The sequence below is a fragment of the Pleurodeles waltl genome, chromosome 2_1 (assembly GCF_031143425.1).
Source record: "Pleurodeles waltl isolate 20211129_DDA chromosome 2_1, aPleWal1.hap1.20221129, whole genome shotgun sequence".
Taxonomy (NCBI): domain Eukaryota; kingdom Metazoa; phylum Chordata; class Amphibia; order Caudata; family Salamandridae; genus Pleurodeles; species Pleurodeles waltl.
The window spans coordinates 780,081,023-780,100,082 of record NC_090438.1 but is presented as its reverse complement, the minus strand read 5'-3'; the positions used below and the strand labels follow the sequence as shown (position 1 = coordinate 780,100,082).

Sequence of the window (19,060 nt, the reverse complement as noted above, 5' to 3'; positions counted from 1 at the left end):
CTGGCCCAAGGGCTCCTGGGAAGGTTGGTATGCTCCCAGGATCCCTGCAAGTGCCTTGTGGAGAGTGGGTTCCCTTGGCCTGTCCTCCTTGTCGCACTGCAGTCCTCCCAGTTTCCCTGTTTCCTGTGCCTCTGTCCCCTCAACCGTGTGCCCAATGCCACTGACCCCAGGTCCCTGATCGTCCTGTGTTTGTGGGGTTGTCTGGGGTCCCTGTAGTGGTGGACACTGCTGATTGACGTGTCCTGGGGACAGAGGGATGGGCCTGCTGGGTAGGTGCTGGTGTTTCCTAAGGGGTGAGGCTCTGTGGTGGTATGGGACTGGGCAGGGTAACCGACTGTCCAGAGGTCCCTGATGGGCCAGGATGGTCATTGTGATCCAGGCATGCAGAGCTGCTGTCATCACTGTTGGCCTCTTCTGGGGGGGTGGTGGGGGGGTGACTGGATGTTGGTGGCACCTCCTCTCCAGTGACGTTGAGTGGGAGTCCTATGGGGATGAAATGCAGTGTTATTGTATCTGCGTGTGCCATCTTGTGCATGGGTGTTTCCCTCTATGGTTGTTATTGGCAAGCTTTGGCGAGTTGTGATTTGGTTGGCTAAGTGATGCTCACTAGTGTGCATGCTGTTATGATGGGTGTCCATGCAGGTCTGTGATGGGTGTCCATGCATTGTTGTTGCATGCAGGGCTTGGTATTGGGATGCGTGGGTTGTGATGGTGGGGTATATGTGAGGTGGTGGAGAGATGGGGGTGAGAGTTAGTGATGGCATGCAGGTAGGTTGGGGGGATAAAGTAGTAAAGATTTGACTTACCAGAGTCTAGTCCTCCTGCGAGGCCCTCAGGACGCATGATCGCCAAGAATTGCTCCTCCCATGTTTTTAGTTGTGGGGGAGGAGGTGGGGGTCCACCGCCAATCCCCTGTACCGCTATCTGGTGTCTTGCTACCACAGAACGCACCTTCCCCCATAGGTCGTTCCACCTCTTCCCGATGTCATCCCTTGTTCTGGGGTGCTGTCCCACGGAGTTGAACCTGTCCACGACTCTCCGCCATAGCTCCATCTTCCTTGCAATGGACGGCTGCTGTACCTGTGATCCGAATAGCTGTGGCTCGGCTCTACCTGGATGATTTCCTCCAGCATGATCCTTAGCTCCTCATCTGAGAACCTGGGGTGTCTTTGTGGTGCCATGGGTGTAGTATGAGTGGTATGTGTGAGGGTGTGTGGGGTGATGTGTTGGGGTGAGGTGCGTGGATGGTATTTGTGGCTCAGATTAAGTGGGTTTTCCTGGCTTGTCTCTCCTATCAGTTAGCAATATTTTTGTTTTCTTCAAAGGGATTGTGGGTGTGTGTTTTATAGTGTTGTTGGTGTGGTATGTGTAGTTTGAATTGTCCAATGTGGTGTAGTTTTGTTAGTGTGTGTGTGTATTTTGAGAACGGCAGTGTGTACCGCAATGGTTTACAGCAGTTGAAAGACCGCCACAGTGATTTGTGGGTCCTGACAGTGTGGGAGTATTTCTGTTGGCGTAACCATGTGGGTTTTGGGACTGCCAATTTATCACGGACCTTTGGGCTGGCAGACTTGTGTGGGTGTCTGTATAGTGGCGGATTTCTCTGTGTGGGTCATAATACGGGTAGCAGTATACTGCCGTGGTCACAGTATCTTGACGGCAGTCGGCGGCGTTTACCGCCAGGGTTGTAATGAGGGCCTATGTCTTGCACCGCTAGTTTCATAGGGTGAATGAGTTTAAGGAGACAATAGAGAAAAAATGTTGCCATTTGGCTGTGTAGCATGCCCATGCAGTGGGACTGTGGGCTTCCTTGATGATCAACATACATGCAGAAGACAGACTGAGGCAGTGGAACTCTAGGACTGCCTATGGGTGAGGTGTCTTATTGTGCCCTAATTCTGAATGAGAATACCTGGCCAGTTGGGAAGCTTCTTGTGGGGAACTAGGGACAGGTTTAGAAGGGTGGTGAACCAAGGGTACCTGGCCCATGTAGGAGCCGCCCAAATGAGGATGAGGGACATTTGCTAAATCTTCCAGACTACGAATGGACGAAGAGGGAAAGGAGGAAAAACATATGCAATTATCCCTGACCAGTTCATACACAATGCACTGCCCATGGACTGTGGGAGCCTGGAGGCGAATCCTAGGCATTTGTTTTTTTTCTGCGGTGGTAAAGATGTCTAGATTGGGGAATCCCCACAGTGGTAGTACAAGAGGAGGATTTACAAATTAAGTTCCCACTCATGAACTTGCTGCTGCATTCTGCTGAGGTCGTCTGCAAAGTTGTCTAGTTCAGGAAGATAATCCACTAGAAGGTGGATTTTGGGGTGGAGTGACCCACCACTAGATACCCTGCGCTAATTCCGACAGCTGTGGTGAATGCATGCTTCCCAGTTTCTGGATGCAATACATGACAGTCACATTTGGCACAGCCCTGGCACACAGATAAGTCCCTTGTAAATGGTACCCCTGGTACCAAGGGCCCTGTTGCCAGGGAAGGTCTCTAAGGGCTGCAGCATGTCTTATGCCACCCTGGGGACCCCTCACACAGCACATGCACACTGCCTCATAGCTTGTGTGTGCTGGTGGGGAGAAAATGACTAAGATGACATGGCACTCCCCTCAGAGTGTCATGCCCACCTCTCACTGCCTGTGGCACAGGTACGTTACCTCTCTAGCAGGCCTTCCAGCCCTAAGGCAGGGTGCACTATACCACAGGTGAAGGCATAAGTGCATGAGCATTATGCCCCTACAGTGTCTAAGCAAAACCTTAGACATTGTAAGTGCAGGGTAGCCATAAAGAGTATATGGTCTGGAAGTCTGTCAAACATGAACTCCACAGTTCCATAATGGCTACGCTGAAATCTGGGAAGTTTGGGATCAAACTTCTCAGCACAATAAATGCACACTAATGCCAGTGTAGGATTTATTGTAAAATACACCCAGAGGGCATCTTAGAGATGCCCCCTGAATACCAGTCTGACTCCTAGTGCTAGGCTGACCAGTTTCTGCCAGCCTTCCACAACCAGACGAGTTTCTGGCCAGGAACAAAGCCTGTACTGGATGGAGGTGCTTCCCACCTCCTCCTGCAGGAACTGTAACACCTGGCGGTGAGCCTCAAAGGCTCATGTCTTTTGTTACAGCACCCCAGGGCATCCCAGCTAGTGGAGATACCCGCCCGTCCGGCCACTGCCCCCACTTTTGGCGGCAGGGCAGTTTCGAGATAATGAGGAAAACAAGGAGGAGCCACCCACCAGTCAGGACAGCCCCTAAGGTGCCCTGAGCTGAGGTGACCCCTGCCTTTAGAAATCCTACATCTTGAGATTGGAGGATTCCCCCAATAGGAATAGGGATGTACCTCCCTTCCCTCAAGGAGAAGGCAAAAAGAGGGTGTAGCCACCCTCCAGGAAAGTAGCTATTGGCTACTGCCCCCCAGACCTGAACACCCCCCTAAATTTAGTATTTAGGGTTAACACTGAACCCAGGAAATCAGATTCCTGCAACCTGAAACAAGAAGGACTGCTGACCTAAAAGCCCCGCAGAGACGACAGACAACTGACTTGGCCCCAGCCCTACCGGCCTGTCTCCAGACTCAAAGAACCTGCACAGCGACGCATCCAACAGGGACCAGCAACCTCTGAGGACTGAGAGGACTGCCCTGAACCCGAAGGACCAAGAAACTCCTGAGAACAGCTGCACTGTTCAAAAACTGCAACTTTAAAGCAACTTTCAAAGAACTCTTTTCCCGCCAGAAGCGTGAGACTTCACACTCTGCACCCAATGCCCCGGCTCGAGCTCCAGAGAACTAACATCGCAGAGAGGACTCCCAGGTGACTACGATGACGTGTGTAACCTGAGTCAACCACCCTGCACCCCCACAGCAATGCTTGCAGAGAGGATCGAGAGGCTCCCCCTGACCGCGACTGCCTGGTAACAAGGAACCCGACGCCTGGACCAAGCACTGTACCCGCAGACCCCAGGACCGAGAGGAACCACTTTCCAGTGCAGGAGTGACCAGCAGGTGGCCCTCTTCCTAGCCCAGTCGGTGGCTGGCCTGAGAAGCCCCCCTGTGCCCTGCCTGCATCACTTAAGTGACCCCTTGGTCCCTCCATTGCTTTCTATAGCAAACCAGACACCTACTTTGCACACTGCACCTGGCCGCCCCTGTGCCGCTGAGGGTGTGTTTTGTGTGCCTGTTTGTGTCCCCCCCCAGTGCTCTACAAAACCCCCCGGTCTGCTCCCAAGGACGCAGGTACTTACCTGCTAGCAGACTGGAACCGGAGCACCCCTGTTCGCCATAGGCGCCTATGTGTTTTGGGCCCTCCTTTGACCTCTGCACCTGACCGGCCCTGTGTTGCTGGTGCAGTGCCTTTGGAGTTACCTTGAACCCCCAACAGTGGGCTTCCTATGCCCAAAAGACTGACTAAGTACTTTACTTACCAGAGAAACTTAACCAAACTTACCTCGCCAGGAATGGTTGATTTGTGCACTGTGTCCACTATTAAAATGGCTTATTGCCATTTTAACCTAAACTGTGTGTACTACTGTTTTAAATCAAAGTTCTATAATTACCTGTGTGAAGTACCTTGCATTTTATGTACTTACCTCAAATCTTGAACCTTGTGGTTCGGAAATGAATTAGGAAAATATATTTTTCTATATAAAAACTATTGGCCTGGAGTAAGTGAGTGTGTTTTCCTCATTTATTGCCTGTGTGTGTACAACAAATGCGTAACACTACCCTCTGATAAGCCTACTGCTCGACCACACTACCACAAAATAGAGAATTAGAATTATCTAATTTTGCCACTATCTTACCTCTAAGGGGAACCATTGGACTCTGTGCACACTATTTCTTACTTTGAAATAGTATATACAGAGCCAACTTCCTACACTAGGCAACCAACAAGATCAGGTTTGCCAGCACCAGGGACCAGAGTTGTATTGCTTCTTGACAGAAAAGATGTGACCTCACTCTCCCCTGTTTGTTAACATACCACAGTACAGTCATGCTGTCAGGAGATATGTGAACATAACAGCCACAAAGGGATGGCAAGAAGGGTTTGAGGACTAGCCGAATCACATGCAGTTCCAACAGACTGATACTCGACATTAAGCTTCTCAGAAAAACAAAGGCCTATGACCTCGACTTCCTTGAGATGCTCTCCCCGCCCTAGAGTGGAAGCGTCCTTTACCATCATGGCCACTGTTAGTGGAGGTTGGAAGGACACCCCTTGCACAAGGTTCTTCACATCAAATCCCTTGCAGTGCTAGTCGAAATTACTGTGGAATATGAGAGGTCTCCATCACGCTGGAACCACTGCCTAGAGACCCCACTGCAGGGTCCTCATGTATTAGCTTGCATTAGTGACCAAGAGGCGGCAAAAATCTAGCAGGCCCAAGACTATCAGGACTGGAACTTGCGCTTAATTCTGAAACATTTGACTCACAGCCTGAATAGCCCTTGTCCTCTAAAGAGGGAAGCCTCAGTTTAATGCAGTATCCAATACTACCCCCCTATGACTAGGATGCCCTGAAAGGGCACCAGGTGAGACTTGGGCGTGTTGATGGAAAAGCCAGAGATCTAACGGCAAAATCCCTGGCACGGGCAGATAGCGCAACACCATCTCTGGAGACCTGGCTTGAGGGGACAGTCAACCAAGTCTGAAAACCCTGAGATTCCAGAATGTCTAAGATGAGAGATGACCAACGCATCACCTTTGCGAACACTTGTAAAGCTGTCAAAATCAAAGGGGTGGACTGCAAATTGGTTATGTACTAAAATACACATCCTGCAAACTGACAGGCACCATTCAGTCTTCCGCTTCCAGACAAATAACACCTCAGCATGGGACAGCATTTTTAACCTTTTTCAATGCAGAAAACTATACAAGATCATGAGATATAGGGTCAGCTGAAGAAAGCCATCCTTTTCACCGAGACCTGGAAGTACCAGAGTACCATCCCAGGCCCCCAGTGCTGCTCTGTCACTAGTTTCACTGCCTGTTTAAGGAGTAAAATTTCTAACTCCTGTTGAAGGATGACAAGTTGATTCACTGGAGGGAAGAGGAGACAAGACTAGGTGAAGGTGCCTATTGAAGGGTTAGAGTATACCCCCCTTTCCACAATCTGCAAGACCCACTGGTCTGTGGAAAGCCGAACACCCATCCCCTAATAGGCACCTTGTGCCCTTATGAAGAGAAGGAATAGGAGGCTGGAGGAAGAAGCAAGAAATCACCTCTATCTATGCTGTAACCCGAAAATGACTTGTATGTGTTTTGCTGCTGCTGGTGAGATTGGTGGTTTTGTTGTCTGCCCTGAAAGTAAAAGCCTCTCCTGAAACCATGAAACCAATAGTAATCCAGCCGCTGAGCCATCAAATGGAAGATCCATCAAGGGTGCCTTAAGGACAACTGACAAGCAGAGTTCCTCAACAATGTCACCAAAGAGAAACAGACGTCCCCAGAGACCGGGCAACAGAACTACTGTCTAGGTCAGATTGAATATTTTCTTAGGCAATAGCTATCCCATGTCTCACCCACTCAATGAAATGAAGATGGTCAGGTAAGTTACAAATGGCCAAATGTCTTGCGTCCCACAGGGCATGGGAGAATAAGCCATTCAAGGCATGCGACACAGACTGAGGCACTGTTCCCCAATGAGCAAGACTTTAGCAAGCTGCTCATTCTTTTTAGATTCCTCATTTGAAGGGGTGGTAAGGAACACAAGGGTCCGATTAGACTGTTGAGATGCCTGAAAAAAACACTCTGAAGGGTGTACTGACAAAACGGCAGTCAGCAGGAGATGTCCAACACCTCTTGGCTGCCAAGCAACTAACAGCAAGGTTGAGGTTGGTTTATCCTATGCTGTAAGAACTGGATAGGTCAGAGCCTCAAAGAGTGAGAAATTAGGTGTAAAGCCTGCTGTTAGGATATTGGTATTAGTCTCTATGGAAGGAAGAGGAATGTGAGGTCTTCTGCCCCTAGATGTGTAACAGTATATGAGGAGTTGACTTCTAGTAGAGGGAGACCCGTGGGAGAGCATAACCCCCACTCAAGAGTTGGTGTCAAGGTCACTAACATCTCTGAGGATGGCTAAGTATGGGTCCTTAATAAGATACCGGCTATATACGTAATTAGTGTCCTGTCTGGTATTCTCTAGAAGAACGGAATCTCTTAAAAAGAAAATCCTTCATTAGATGTTGCATTTCTCGCTAAGATCTATAAACAAGGGCAAGAAGCTCTATTAAGGGTAACAGATCTGGAGGAAAAGTCAGCACCAGAAGAACTGGAGTAGTGCTGTTGGCATTAAGAGTGGCATTGGTAGCATTTGAGGTAGAGACAGTGAAGGATAACTCGATGGTGAGGATCTGTTGTGAAGAAAGAGCATGGCATCAGCCAGGACGTATACTTAAGCTGTATTAAGAAAGAGCCAGAGAAGGATACAAAGGGACAAAGATGACAAAAGGAGCCTGGTTTAAGTTGCCTCATCAACTCAAAGGGAAAACCCATGCAACCCATGGGGTCCGAAAGCACTCCTGAGGGGACAATGGCCTGTAAAAATAATGGCAAACATGACATTTATAAACCAAAAAAAGAAGAAAAAAAAAAGGGGGGGGGGGGCCCACTCCAAGAGTAGAAAACTCCATATAGGGCTTTCATGGTTGAGGTCAAGGTGATACAGCAGAAGGTACAAAGCCTTGTGTTTAGTACAAAGGAACTACAGGTGCTGGGACTTCTGGTGGAAGAAAAAACACTTCTGGCTCCTACAAAGATTTTTGGGATGTAGCAGAGCGCTTCAGTGACTTACTTTATGAAGAGCATTGCTGCTCAGAGCTATAAATCACTGCGTCTTGTGTATTTGGTGGGAGGGCTTAGGATATTAGATGATTCACAGAAGGAATGAGGCACAATATGCTTCCCTTATCCTTATCCTCTTTTTGGATGGTCACCCTGCACTTTTTTGATGTCAGATGCTGTTGTTTTTGACCTGTCAGTGTACTGAGGCTTGCTAACCAGGCCCCAGTACCAATGCCCTTTCCCTTAAAGTGGTATGTAGAATTCAATAGGCCAATTGGTAAGCAACCCTAAAAGCCCTCTAAGTCCCCAGTAAATGGTACCCAGGGCAAGGGTGGTGAAGTGGGTACCAGGGCTACAGCACTGATTGTGCCACCCTGAGTGCCCCAAGTAAAAGAGACTGCAGAGCTGCCATGTCAACCTGCACGAGTAGCCTGCTGCTCGAGTAAGACTCTGCCCACACCAGGTGCATGCAGAGTCCCTGTTACTGCCCATAGACAGGTCAACCGTAAGTTAGGCCTTCTCTAGCCCAGGGGGCAGGGTGCACTGTTCCATGAGTGAAGGCATATGTGCAGGAGCACATATGCCCCCATGCTGGCCTCTAAAAGGCGATAGCAGCCCCAGTAACCGGCTGCCTATTGAACAACATGGGCTGACATCTGATCACTACTCGGATGTCCAGCTCTGCAATGGCCCAGGCGAATGCTGTCGTGTTTGGTATCAAACACTGAACTTTTTAATCCTGAACATGATGCCCATGTTTAGGATTAGAAAGCAGATGCCTAAGTGCCACCACCAGATGGTGCCCACCAAGTACCTGAGTCCTGTACTGTACTGTACTGTTTTGGCGGACTTTCCTAAGCCGCTGCCGCCACAGACAAGAGTCTGACCTCCTGCTGATGGAGCTAGTGCTATCACCTTGGGAGGACGTAAGACAAAGGTCATGGGCAGGAAGGAGGTCACAACTCATCCCTCCCAGGCTGGCTAGTGAGATTAGCATCAGGGCAGTGAGCCTCAAAGGCTCCCACGCCTCTGATATGCCGAGAGCTGTCCTTCCCAGCAGAGAACAGATATTCCTGCCCTGCTGGGCAGAGAGAAAATTAGCTAGGCAGGAGGCGTGCAACTTCCTCAAACTAGCCACACCTTTGAGGGTGGGCTAGGAGGTCTGCACAATCAGGGAAGGGTTCTGACATCTTGGCAGACCCTAAGAATAGTGGGTTTTGAGTAGTAAGTGACATACTCACTACAGGAAGTCGTCATTACAGGGGCGGACTAGCCGCAGGGCCAATAGCCCATTGTCCCTCACACACTGAAACACCCCCTAAACCAGGATTTAGGGGCTCCCCTGGCACCAAAACTTAGATCTTACCTGGACAAGAAGAAAGAAGCATAAAGACGTCTGGACCAACAACAGTACCTGGACTCTAGCCCCACCGCAAAGAGAACACAGAGTGATCTAAGGAGACCAGTACTGGAACAGAGTGCCCGATGTGTGCTAGAGATGAAAACTCGTTGGGCCTCATCAGGGGACCCCCGTGAACACTCAAACCCCAGGGAAGACTCCCCTGACTGGAGGCACCAGTCTGTACATTTCAGGGGTCAAGAAGTGCAGAGATCGAAGAACTGCGACCCGACAGGCTCTGAGCCCAAAGAAACTTGGTGTCCAGCATCTAAGGAGTGGGAGTGAGGTCTGTGCCAAGTTTCAAGCGTCTACTCCCCGCCAACCGTTCTCCAGCTGCCAGAAAGCCACCCTTGCAGCTACTAAGGTTTGTCTATTGCCTGCACAGAAACCAACGGCCACGCAATGTTCACTTACTCAAGGGCACCCCCTCAGCATAGAGACCGACTTTGCCAGCGACCTCTCTCCTTTGAGACTGCAGCTTGAAGGATGCGACTGACTGGAATAGCAAAGCAGCTCTGGCCCATCCAGCCTCGTAGTTGACAGCTAGGAGCTACCTCTGCACCCAGAGCCACCAAACATGGTGGTGAAGATCCAAGTGTGGAATCCTGGCCCTACTTCCCCCCTTCTCTCCCAGACCTCTACATCTGAGAGGTAGTGTGATGCCACCCCAAAGTAATGTTTGGCAACAGAGTGCTAAATGCACCACCCACAGTGGACTGTCAGCACCAAGGACAGCCAAGTCACCTCTGCATCCGGACTCCCTGGGCAAGGTAACAAAAGTCTGACTACTGAATCTTGGTCTAGGTCCCAGCAAACTTTGTTCGCCTGGGTTCGCAGGAACTCACCCTACAGCTGCCCGCATGAGCACTGCTATTTTCCCATTTGACTTCAATGAAAGACCTTTAAATCTACAAAGCATTGTATTTTCCAAAGACTTTTTTTTTCACAACTCCGGCTGTACATAAGCTACAAAGTTTGTTTTGGTGTTAAAATGAAGATTAAAATCTGTTTTTCTAAATTGGTGTTAGATTTCTGTTGAGTTGTGTCATTTACTTATCGTCCATGTTGGTAATGTGAAATGCTTCACACATGTTCTAAGTAGCCCGACTGCTCCTTGCCACACTACCAGGACTGAGCTAGTGTTTGCTGAGTGAATCCAAGGTCCACTACTGGGTATTGTGTTGGTATTAAATGGTACGATCACCCAATCCTCTGATGTAATACCTTCACCTTGCTATAGTCTCCACTTAACAGTGCACAGGACTGGAATTCCAGTCCTTCCAGCCTTAACCACAAGACCAGATGGCCCAAACATATACATAGAAAAAAAGATGATCCCAGCACCTCTACCTGATTTATTTAATCAATGTCCAAAAAAGGGATCTTCATCCAGAGCATGTTCTCCCTTTTGCCACATCAAAAAACACCACTGCTTATGCCATTGGTATTATCAAAAAGTATTTTTCTTCTCTTATATTTATATTCTTCTTTACAACATAATTACTCCCCCACAGCCAACGTGCTTAGTCCAATCCATGGACTTCTTCAGAGCTACAAAACATGATGACATAATTATGCGGAACCCCCCCAAAAACATACTACACATTCAAAACAGACTGAGACCTATCCAAAAAATACTTAATGTTCACATCTATTGCCCCATCTACTTCCGTAAGGCAATAATAAACCTACTTAATGTTACTCACTGTATTGACCCTAGAAAGAATGACAGGCTCATCAGCCTTGCCGGAATTCAAACATGTAACATGTTGCTCAACTCATGTTTCGGAGTGGATGTCACTGAACCATCCTATTAAGAACAGTGGACGTAAGGCTTGGCTAAAGTTTAAAACTGAATTCTGTGGGAACAGTATAAAGAAAAGGCTAGAATGAAAAGAGAACAGACATGAACGGCATCATCGTTCATAAGTGGTTTAAACGAGAGCTGCCTCAGTCTGACACAGCTGTAGGCAGAAATCCTTAAAGATAAGGGCATTACAAAGTGGAGCCCCGGAAAAGCGTTATTAGCGATTTAAAAAGATCAATATGGTGAGAGTGTATGAGGTGCTTGGTATCGCCCTGGCAATAGTGACTTAAGCAGAATGACATCCCGTGCCCAACTTTAGTCTGCTGCTTCGAGCAGCGCTGCATGCCTTTTTTAGTTTAACTTTTTATTGAATAATAAAAACAGAGTAAAACAAATGCCATTTAACACCTATAAAACAAGAGCAAAAGTGTAAATTGAATCTAGACTACTAATCAATAAACAGACCAGTTAAAAACTATTTACCATAAAGAAACAAAAGCAATACTGTAAGGAAATGCCTCCTTGGCATGGTTAACCCCCTAACTTTTTGCCTTTGCTAATGCTAAGTTTTGATTGAAAGTGTTCTTTCCCTAAACTGTACCTTTGCTTCCACAATTGGCACAGACCTGGCACTCAGATAAGTCCCTTGTAAATGGTACCCCTGGTACCTAGGGCCCTGATTCCACGGAAGGTCTCAAAGGGCTGCAGCATGTCTTATGCCACCCTGGGGACCCCTCACTCAGCACATGCACACTGCCTCACACCTTGTGAGTGCTGGTGGGGAGAAAAAGACGAAGTCGACATGGCACTCCCCTCAGAGTGCCATGCCAACCTCACACTGCCTGTGGCATAGGTAAGTCACCCCTCTAGCAGGCCTTACAGCCCTAAAGCAGGGTGCACTATACCACAGGTGAGGGCATATGTGCATGAGCACTATGCCCCTAAACTGTCTAAGCAAAACCTTAGACATTGTAAGTGCAGGGTAGCCATAAGAGTATATGGTCTGGGAGTCTGTCAAAAACGAACTCCACAGCTCCATAATGGCTACACTGAAAACTGGGAAGTTTGGTATCAACCTTCTCAGCACAATGAATGCACACTGATACCAGTGTGCAATTTATTGTAACATACACGCAGAGGGCATCTTATTGATGTCCCCTGACTACCAATCTGACTTCTAATGTAGGCTGACCATTTCCTGCCAGCCTGCCACAAACCAGACAAGTTGCTGGCCACATGGTGAGAGTGCCTTTGTCACTCTGTGGCCAGGAACAAAAGCCTGTACTGGGTGGAGGTGCTTCTCACCTCCCCCTGCAGGAGCTGTAACACCTGGGGGTGAGCCTCAAAGGCTCACCCCTTTTGTTACAGCGCCCCAGGGCATCCCAGCTAGTGGAGATGTCCTGCCCCTCCGGCCCCTGCCCCCACTTTTGGCGGCAAGGCTGGAGATGGGAAAAACCAGGAGGAATCATCCACCAGTCAGGACAGCCCCTAAGGTGTCCTGAGCTGAGGTGACCCCTGCCTTTAGAAATACTCCATCTTGATTTTGGAGGATTCCCCCAATAGGAATAGGGATATGCCCCCCCCCCCCTACCCTCAGGGAGGAGGCACAAGGAGGGTATAGCCACCCCCAAGGACAGTAGCCATTGGCTACTGCCCCCAGACCGAAACACACCCCTAAATTGAGTATTTAGGGGCACCCCAGAACCCAGGAAATCAGATTCCTGCAACCTGAAGAAACAAGGACTGCTGACCTACAAGCCCTGCAGAGAAGACGGAAGACAACAACTGCTTTGGCCCCAGCCCTACCGGCCTGTCTCCCGACTTGAAAACCTGCAACTAGCGACGTATCTGACAGGGACCAGCGACCTCTGAAGCCGTGAGTAGCCTGAGACGACCCCCCCTGGACCCCCACAGCGACGCTTGCAGAGAGAATCCAGAGGCTCCCCCTGACTGCGACTGCCTGTAACAAGTGACCCGACGCCTGGACTAAGCACTGCATCCGCAGCCCCCAGGACCTGAAGGGACCGAACCTCAGTGCAGGGGTGACCCCCAGACGACCCTCTGCCTAGCCCAGGTGGTGGCTGGCCCGAGAAGCCCCCCCTGTGCTAGCCTGCACCGCTAGAGTGACCCCCGGGTCCCTCCATTGTTTCCTATACAAAACCTGACACCTGCTTTGCACACTGCACCCGGCCGCCCCTGTGTCGCTGAGGGTGTGTTGTGTGTGCCTACTTGTGTCCCCTCCCCCCCCAGTGCTCTACAAACCCCCCCCCCCCCCCCTGGTCTGCCCCCGAGGACACGGGTACTTACCTGATGGTAGACTGGAACCAGAGCACCCCTGTTCCCATAGGTGCCTGTGTGTTTTGGGCACCTCTTTGACCTCTGCACCTGACCGGCCCTGAGCTGCTGGTGTGGTAACTTTGGGGTTGCCTATGCCCAGGAACTGAGACGTGTAAGTGTCTTACTTACCTCACAAGCTAACCAATACTTACCTCCCCCAGGAACTGTTGATTTTTGCACTGTGTCTACTTTTAAAATAGCTTATTGCCATTTTAGCAAAAACTGTATATGTTATTGCTCTAATTCAAAGTTCCTGACTTACCTGTGTGGAGTACCTTGCATTTTATGTATTTACTTCAAATCTTGAACTTGTGGTTCTAAAAATAAATTAAGAAATTATATTTTTCTGTATAAAATATTGGCCTGGAGTAAAGTCTTTGAGTGTGTGTTCCTCCTTTATTGCCCGTGTGTGTACAACAAATGCTTAACACTACCCTCTGATAAGCCTACTGCTCGACCACAGTGACACAAAATACAGCATTAGAATTATCTAATTTTGCCACTATCTTACCTCTAAGGGGAACCCTTGGACTCTCTGCACACTATCTCTTACTTTGAGATAGTATACACAGAGCCAACTTCCTTCAACTATAAAGACAAACAAGCACTGGCAAAGCCAAATATGTCTCGCCCTTCGGGCTTTTTGAAGGTGATGTTCAGGACTGCCTAAAATAAAAAAAGACATTGATTTTGCAGGATGACCAATGCTGAAATGCATTGGCAAAAAAAGTGAAATCAAAGATACGGGTGTATACGTCATCAAGCAATCGCACATATTAATAAGGGCACAAGATGTTGTCTACCAGCCAGCGCGCCTGACTATGGAAGTCGGCCACTAGGTTTGAGTTACAGCCTCATTTCAACATCATTTGATTCTGAGCAAATCACTCAATCTTCCTTGTGCCTAAAAAATGTGCAATGTAATCTGGTGCTTATGTAAAACGCTCTAATTAATGCACTTGAGCCAAGCTTGCAGTATATAAAACTGAAAAAATTAATGTGGCATGATGCTACGCAGGACCAAGAGCGTCCTGGCATGCAGATGCCAGTATGTTTTTGAGTGTATGCCAGGTGTTGGGCAACAAGAAGGGTGGCACAAAATGAAAATTGTTAGTAACAAAGGTGACGGGTTCACTTTCCACCCCAAGTTATAAACGAATCTCAGTCAAGTACCCTTAACTAACCATTGGCTGTGTGTGGTGCCACTAACAGGCTCCCTCCTCCTTAACTCTGCCACAAAGGCAGCATTAAAATGGATGCATTTGTAATCAATCATTCTTTAATGCAAGGGCAAGATGTAAAGCATGTTCTACTTATTACATAATTTTAACAGTGTTTTTGAGGTGCTGTCCAGGGGGCTTTTTGCTGTGCTTGGCTACTATGGTCCAGTGCTTGTCATAACACTCAAATTGACCCCATTCACGGTGACGCTTTCCTGCTTGTGTTGCAGTGAGCAGACGTTGGAGAAGAGATTCGCAGGGTCTGTTGTGATTTTCACCAGAGGCTGCATGGGCTCCTTGAGTTAAATCCACAGAGGGTGGGGGCACCGCCAGATCTATCTGCGCAGTCATGTTAGATCTAGGTGGTTTGCTCAGGTAATGGTTAAGACTTTCTTCAGGTTACGTCATAATTGTGCCCATTCCAAAAATACTCCTACTCTGTCACAGCTGCTGTTACGGTACCCCACTGAAACACAAATGTGCCCAGGATAACTAGGGGATACCGCGAGTGCTAGCAGGACCTTGGAGTGATGTACATTTGAAATAATAGAAAAAACAGCAACCACAACAATTGGGGAAGAAAAACATTACATCAATCTCAGCGCCGGTAATGGAAGGATCCTAATCAAAAATATCCTATCAGTGCTTAGTTCATACTCCACAGAAGAGAGAAATGGACGTAAATGGCAAGGGCCAACCATTCAGGAGCAGGGCAGGCTTTAGGACTGGTGGCGCCCTGTGCGATAGTTTATTGTGGCCCCCCCCACCACCCCATGACCACCACCTCGGTTTCACTCACTGCCACCGGCAATGCATGACTAGAACTCATTTAAAACTCAAGCAAAGTTTATTTTATAGTTTTATTGATGGCATTTATCCCATGGTTGAACATGTTAATCATACTGTAATAAACATGGCTTTAATATTAAACTTTTCCTTATTACCCAAAGTCACCATAGTCCATTTCTGTAAATATAAAAATATATACTTAATACTTTGTACAATACTGGTTTTTGGTCCAAACAAAAATGGATCAGAAAAGCCAATGGATTCATCCTTTAAAGAATTCCCAATTTTCTTTAAAGATTTTATTTTAAAATGGATTTAGGCAACTTTGAATAATGAGATTTACATAATAAAATCTGACAATACTAAACAAAAGGATTTGCTGAAACAAAAAAATTCAAGTTCACAGATTTATGTTATGCCAAAAGTATGCAAAGACACAAATTATTTACATAAGTATAATAAAATAATGAAAAGGCGAGATAGGTGATAAAGAGCAACTAAATGAAAATATAGAAAAACGCATATTTATTAAATGGAGACATACAGCTCTAACAGGTCTGTAGCATAAATCATTAATAATCAGTCTTCCTATATCAGAATGTCTAGTGCGTAATACACTCAACTTCACACATACACCAGCACAAAACCGGCATAGAAATCAATCATCAGCATTCTCTACTTTATACAGAAACCCTCTCACTGATATAATTACAATTTCAATGCGTCAAGAAAATAGTGGTGCAGATGAAGAGGTATTGTACTGTACAAAGCCATTCGTTGAGCAGGCGGCACCCAAACTTTGTGGCCAGACCATGCCAAGTCAGTTAAAAGAAGAAATTGCTGCAAACTAAAACAATTTTGCTTAAGAACTCTTCCATCACCAGCTGTTGCTAACAATTAAAAAAAAAAAATACTAAAAAAAAAAAAAAAAAAAAAAAAGAAAAACACTCAGCAATGTTGTAACATTCCTTGGCATGTCTGACTAGAGGTTGAACATAGCAGGAGGTACAATCCAGTATTTGACCAATGCAGGACAACAGCTACTCTAAGTTGTGGTTTCAAAAGCTGAATTTATTTCCTCCGTCTTACAGCAGTCTTTATCCTGCGATTTGATGTATTTTTTACATTCGCCCTGTTAAGGAAAACAGATAAATGTTAACTTTCAGAACATTTGTAAAGTTGATATTTTAAGCTCTATAAAATACACTGAAGTTTACTTGTATAAAACAATACATTTGTACATTAATGTTAAAAACAATGAGGGGTGCGATAGAAAGTCTGCAGAGTCGCCTTTATCTACATATGTCAATTATATATGAAATGATTAACATAACAGTCTGGTATGTAAATTACAAGACAGAGTTAAACTCTGGCACTATGGTGTATAGGGAGTGCGGGCAGTCATTTTCTGTCTAGTATCATCTCGGTGTATGCTTTCATGAAGGTTCTTCACACTTAAGCAATAAAACGTGTCCTGCAAAGATATAACCAACACCTCATGGAAAGACGAATTAATGATTACTAGTATTATGCAGTCTCCAGGGCTTATCAACATTATTGCACTTAGGGTCTGATGTTTGGGGATTGATTATTTCTCTTCAGCTGGCTCCTAGCACTGAACCCTTACTATTATGGCTACAGCGTTGTGCAGCCTTACACTTGCACAACAGACTGCTGACCCTATGCTTAATCAAGGAACCACCAACTGTCGGAGTCTCTCTCGGAAGTGGTACCTGCAGGACGCTGGCTTTTTCCTAGGATATATCAAAATGAGGTATACAGTGCAAAGAGTCAAGCGGTCCCCTTACTAGTGGACAAGGGCTTGCTCTAGCAATCCCAAGGTGCTTTTTTAGGGGGTAGTGTGGTAGAGTAGCCTTAAGCTTATCAGAGAGGAGTGTTGGACTTCTGCAAACACACATGGTCAATAAATGAGACATGACTCAATAAGGAGATCCACACCAATTTACAAACATAAGTATCTTTATATGTTTTGCCACCAGAATCAATATGATCAGGAACATACGTTTTGCAAAGAAAATCTTTACAATTTAGGACAGTTGACAGTGCAAGTCTTGAAGGTGCAATGTTACCTCTTGGAAGGAAAACAGACCGCAAACAGATACTCAGTGATGTACAGAACCAATCTTCCAGACTTAAGGTGTGTGGGGGCAGGGTCCTAGGCCACATAAACAGGTCACCTCAGGCAGCACTGGGGCAGACAGATGCAGAGTTGTAGTTCAGCATCGGGTGCCCAGTTGAATTTAATGGGGATTGGTCCAGTCAGGAAGGCACTGCAGGCAGGGACTGGGAGTCCAGTCTGGGTCAACCACCACGTCGGTTCAGTTCCTGCGATGCTTGGGGAGGTATGGACAGTGGTCCGGTTCTCCTTGCTCCGGGGTGGCCTGGTGCTGAGGCAGTTTGGACCATCAGGGTTCCATCACTGGTCGCGATGGAGGGGGCCCACAGAAACAAACTGCAGGTGTGGCCTGGGGGTCCAGTCTGGCTGAGCCAACATGTGGGCTCAGGTCTCATGAGCCTGGGGAATGCAGGGACACCAGTGATCCTTTTCTCCTCAGTCTGTGGCATCTGGGTGCAGAGGACACCGGAGGCAGTTGTGGCAGATACGGGGCCTGTGCAGAGAGGCTGCAGGAGTCAGATTGAAGGTTGCAGTGGGTAAACCCACAACAGACTTGGTCTCTGGAGAGGATGGGGACCACACTGGCACCGTTGGGCCACTTCCACTCGGGCTGGGGGCACAGTACAATGGTGCGGTCGGGCATTGGGCTTTGCTGGTCCAGAGTCCTCTTCAGTGTGTCTTGGATGCCTGCAAGGATGCAGGGGAGCAGCTCTGCCAGTGTTCACAGTATTTTGGAAGTTCCAGATTGTGAAAGCAGGCACACTGGCAGGATTGTCACCGAGTCAGTCACTGATGTTCAGTTCTCTATTGCATCTCTGGAGTGCCCTTCAGGTCAGCAGGATCTGAATTATGGGTGCCAGGTCCTCCCATAAATACTGAATTGGGAGTTTCGGGGAGTGTTTGGTAGTAGCTGATGAACCCCCAACCCCTGGGGTCACTACACCCTCTACATGACCACTTCCTGTGGGAAGTGGGCATCACCCTGTCCTAGATTTCCTAATTCAGCCAACACCAAGATGGCAGATTTATAAATGTGGTGTCCACATCAGCTAGCTCACCTTAGGGGTGGGACTGATCTGAGGTGTGGACACCTCTGACTTCTACATTTCCCACCTGTACAGGTGCCAAACAGGCCCTGGGGCAGGGCAGTCGGTATCTCTACTTTGAGTGAAGCCAAATTTGCGTACTAAGGGCGGTAGAAGTCTTTGATGCCACCTGCCGTGGAATGCAGATTTGCAGGTCATCCTATTGGGTGCGGTGTATAAACACCTCTTCCAGAGCAGGCTTTGTTTGTGACCACTTGAACAAAGGCTCACACTTAGGGGTCAGAATCATGTGGCTAAAACTAGTCAGTCCACACACAGGTAGTTGGCCCTCTGGGTGTATGTATTAATAAATACGTCACTGGAATCAGTGACTGTTTATTAATACGGGATCTTTGATACCAAACCTCCCTATTTTCAGTGAAGCCATTATGTAGCTGGGGAACTCATTAAGACCAGTGTCCAGCATATGTACTTAAATTGGTGCGCCTATTGACTCACTATGTCGCGGACAGTGGGGGGCATATAT

General features: G+C 47.5%; 1 protein-coding gene across 6 annotated transcripts in view; it reads right to left on the bottom strand.

The window, feature by feature from the left end:
• Positions 1 to 15,408: 15,408 nt before the first annotated feature.
• NUP153 (nucleoporin 153) overlaps positions 15,409 to 19,060 on the bottom strand; it is a 630,217-nt gene continuing 626,565 nt past the window's right edge. For 5 of the 6 annotated variants that reach the window (XM_069218389.1, XM_069218381.1, XM_069218361.1 and 2 more), the window contains one exon: positions 15,409 to 16,483. In XM_069218389.1, the coding sequence (XP_069074490.1) occupies positions 16,423 to 16,483 (61 nt within the window). In that variant the 3' untranslated portion in view covers positions 15,409 to 16,422. The remainder of the gene's footprint in view (positions 16,484 to 19,060) is intronic. The other variant, XM_069218408.1, reaches the window with a different exon arrangement.